Source organism: Equus quagga, chromosome 1 (genome assembly GCF_021613505.1).
Source record: "Equus quagga isolate Etosha38 chromosome 1, UCLA_HA_Equagga_1.0, whole genome shotgun sequence".
Taxonomy (NCBI): Eukaryota; Metazoa; Chordata; class Mammalia; order Perissodactyla; family Equidae; genus Equus; species Equus quagga.
The window spans coordinates 139,369,973-139,373,798 of record NC_060267.1 but is presented as its reverse complement, the minus strand read 5'-3'; the positions used below and the strand labels follow the sequence as shown (position 1 = coordinate 139,373,798).

General features: G+C 46.8%; 1 protein-coding gene across 3 annotated transcripts; it reads left to right on the top strand.

Moving 5' to 3' along the window:
* Positions 1-233: 233 nt before the first annotated feature.
* CCRL2 (C-C motif chemokine receptor like 2) lies at positions 234-2,187 on the top strand. 3 transcript variants are annotated; one of them, XM_046679454.1, is made up of 2 exons: positions 234-519; positions 1,087-2,187. In XM_046679454.1, the coding sequence occupies exon 2, from the start codon at positions 1,099-1,101 to the stop codon at positions 2,158-2,160; it is 1,062 nt and encodes a 353-aa protein (XP_046535410.1). In that variant the 5' UTR covers positions 234-519; positions 1,087-1,098; the 3' UTR covers positions 2,161-2,187. The 3 variants fall into 3 exon arrangements, with proteins under 3 accessions (XP_046535410.1, XP_046535427.1, XP_046535419.1); XM_046679471.1 differs by lacking the exon at positions 234-519 and adding an exon at positions 635-760; XM_046679463.1 differs by lacking the exon at positions 234-519 and adding an exon at positions 807-993.
* The last annotated feature ends 1,639 nt before the right edge of the window (positions 2,188-3,826 follow it).

The window sequence follows — 3,826 nt, the reverse complement described above, 5'->3', positions numbered from 1 at the left end:
GGCTTCTGCTAAGGCTGATGACATGCTGCAATGAGCACCAGGTCCCTCAGGTCTGAGTGCACAGTGACCATGTGACATTTTCTCCTCAGCTGCTAGCTGTTGCCTGCTCAGTGTGCTCAAGGTCAGCAGTGCCTTCCTACACACCCTTAGTATCGCTGAGGAGCAGCAGTAACTTAGTTCCCTTATCTAGGGCGGCCAGGAGGAGACTGTCTGAAGTCCACGGGGAAATCAGAGGCGGGGTACAGGGAAGCGGGAGGAGAAAACAACTTCCTAGTTCCTCCCTGAGGCTTAAGAAACGCTCGGGGGTTTGGGGGAGCTTTCGAGTTGCTTTCTTTCGGGGAGTCCCCGAGAGCCGTGACTGGTGGGTAGAGCTCCCAGGGGATCAACGTGAGTTCTCTCGCCCCTAAAGGTCAGGACCGTCTGTTCAGAAGGAAGCCAGTCTTTCAAAGGTCCGGGCCATTCCCACAGCGACTCGGATGGTGGCTGGGAGGCCCTTCCCCCCAGGAACTGGGGCAAGCGGTAAGTCCATCTGTGTATTTAACCCGTTAGTCCATATGGAAGCTGAGGATGGTTTCACTTTTGCAAACGTTTGTTTATATCTTTCGAGAGAAGAACTCAGACCTCTCAGCCTGTCACAGGAAGCTGTTTCAGGGGGTGAGCAAACTTTTTAGAAATGTAGAAATTACAACGGACACTAATTTCGTCAAACTAAACCACGGGACTTGGTTCTCTAATTCTGTGTTTTCTTACGTGTCTTCAGGTAAGCAAGTCTTGTTTTTACTGACAGAATTAAGTTCTATGAGAGAACTGAGGTCTGCTAAGAGAATTACGTGTCACGCTTCCTTTTATTTCCCTGCAATATTAGCACACAACTGAGCGCCTGCGGGCTTGAGAACTGCACGCGCTCGGGAAGAAGGGAGGTGTTAAAGAAATGTTTATTTTTAAGCTTCTGTGATGTAGACCTACTCTGGCTGAAATTAAGCACCAGAAGAGGAAAGTAGGGCTGCGTGGGCTCTGGTCCTGGTGTTGTTTCCTCCAGGACCCTACAGCTGTATGAAAGGGAAATAATCTTTCATTTCTCCACAGGGCAGCCAAAAGATGGCTAATTACACGTCCACACCAGAGGATGAGTATGATGTCCTCATAGAGGACGATCTGAATAACAAGATAGAGCAATGCGACCAATATGACACCAAGATTCTCTCAGCCAAGCTGGTGCCTGCTCTCTACACAGTGGTGTTCCTGCTCGGTCTTCTGGACAATCTGTTGGTTGTGCTTATCCTGGTAAAACATAAAGGACTAAAACGAGTGGAAAATATCTATTTCCTAAACTTGGCAGTTTCTAATTTGTGTTTCTTGCTTACCCTGCCATTCTGGGCTCACTCTGCCACCCATGGGGGGATTCTCGGCGACCCCAAGTGTCAAATTCTGGTAGCGCTCTCCTCTGTAGGCCTATACAGTGAGGCATTTTTCAATGCCCTTCTGACTGTGCAAAGGTGCCTGGTGTTTTTTGACATGGAGACGCTTTCCTCGGTGCCCCGTGGCATCATCACAAGTGTCCTGGCATGGGGAATAGCTATTCTGGTCTCTTTGCCTGAATTGGTGTTTTACGAACCACAGGTGGAAAGCCAGAAATATAAGTGCTTCTTTGGCAAACCTCATTTCCTGCCGGCTGATGAGACGTTCTGGAAGCGTTTTCTGACCTTGAGGACGAACATTTTTGGACTTCTTTTCCCACTGTTTGTTTTTATATTTTGCTATGTGCGAATGAGAAAAACAATAAGATTTGGGAAAAGGAGATATGATCTTTACAAGCTTGTTTTTGCCGTAATGGTTGTTTTTCTTCTGATGTGGGGACCCTACAATGTTGCACTTTGCTTATCCACTTTCAAAGACTACTTCTGCCTGCAAGACTGCAGGCACAGCTACAACCTGGACAAAAGTGTTCACATCATGAAAATCGTTGCCACCACCCACTGCTGTGTCAACCCGCTCCTCTACGTGCTTCTTGACAAGGAATTTAGGAAACACCTCTGCCGCCTTGGCCATCTGGGTAACGCTCCACCGCAACCCACTGAGAGATGCGCACCACGTACACCGGGAGAAGAACACGACCTTTCTGCTGAAATGCAAACTAGCTTCCGTCAAAGCCAGGATTAAATAAACATTGACTTTTGCCTCGTTGCATTGTTTTGTGTAATTTTTTTAATATATATTTGTATACGAAATAGGATACAGGAAGAAAAGGAGGTGAGCAGACATTTACCAAGCATTGAATTTGTCCCCGGTGCCATGCTGGGCTCTTTACAAACAGGAGGCCCTTCGCTCTTCTCTGCTCATCCATGCTGTGGGTGGGATTAGTCTCATTTCTCTGAGGAGGAAACTGAGGCTCAGAAATTTGTCTGAGATCACACAGCTAGAAAGTGGCAGGGCTGGGACACAAACCTAGGTGCCATTTGCTCAAGAGCATAAGTTTTGCCCAGTGCACCAGACTTCCAAAACTTGGGAAGGAAAACACATAAAATAAATCTGTACTTTTAAAACCAACTGGACCATGTTCCAAATTAGAAGCAACCCATGCATATAGAAGTAAGTTTTCAGGCACATTTTCTTGCAGGTAATTGAAAGAACTGGCTTCCTGGAGACTGTGGATAAAAAGAAGTGAAGTGACTTGCTCTGTGAGGGTCTCCAGGTTTTCTTGGCTACTCACCACACCCCCAGGGCCCCCAGATACCCCACCCTGTGAGCCTCCCATGAGTCCAGTACTTCCTCCTATGATATAACAAGAGTAAACGTAAGATTTCGTTTAGAAACATTTATCACAATGCATGTTGTGTCCTTTTCAGTGTAACACATACTTCAGGCCTCACCAGCCTGTGACTACGGAAAGATGGCCCACCTCTTTTCTATAGCTGAATCATAGAGCACCGGCTCCCACCTGCCACATCAGCAGGAGACCAACTCTCCAGCACGGTTACCTCCCTGCACCCCCAGATCTGTAAGGTGGCTCATGCTTGATCCTAAAACAGCCCTCCCGACGCTGTCATTTGGAGCTGGACGCCACACTCAATGATCTCTTGTTAATCTCACCCCTGGTCCCCAAGGCCTCAAGGCCACTGCAGCCCTGCTGCCATGGGACCCTGCACTGCTCATGGCTGAGTCCTGTAGACAAGGGGCCTGGGCTGGTTGCCTCCTCCTGCTGGCCCAACAGCTTTTGACCCGAAGAGAACTGGAGGCCTGGCATCGATGCTTGCTGAAGACCTAACCAGGTCAGCCACTCCTGCTGCATCCAAGGGCACTAGCCCACACTGCTCCCCTCCCGGCATCAGACACATGTTCACACCACTGAACCTTAGATGGAAGAAGTGGGCCTCTATCCGTCTGTCACAGGACGCTCCTTCCTGCCTATCTAAAATTGATGAGTGCCAATAGATACACAGGGACATCTAACCCATCGAAAGCCCAGGTTTTGGCAAACCAAAAAGGGTCCTTTCTTTCTTCCTCAGGATCAGTAGATGGCAATTTGCCCTATTTATTTTTCTTTTTTTAATTAAACTTCTTTTGGATAAATTTGACATGTTATATTTTGTGAATTTAAGTTGTACACCATGTTACTTTGATACAGTTATTTATTGTAATATGATTGGCAACGTAGCACTATTTATCACATCACATAATTATAGTACATCCAATATATATATACATATACATATGAATATGTCTACATTCATTATACTGTGCATTAGAGCTCTAAGGTTTATTTATTAGTTATTACAAGTTTGTACCCTTAAGCACTATCAGTCTTATGCCTCCACTCACTGTCCCC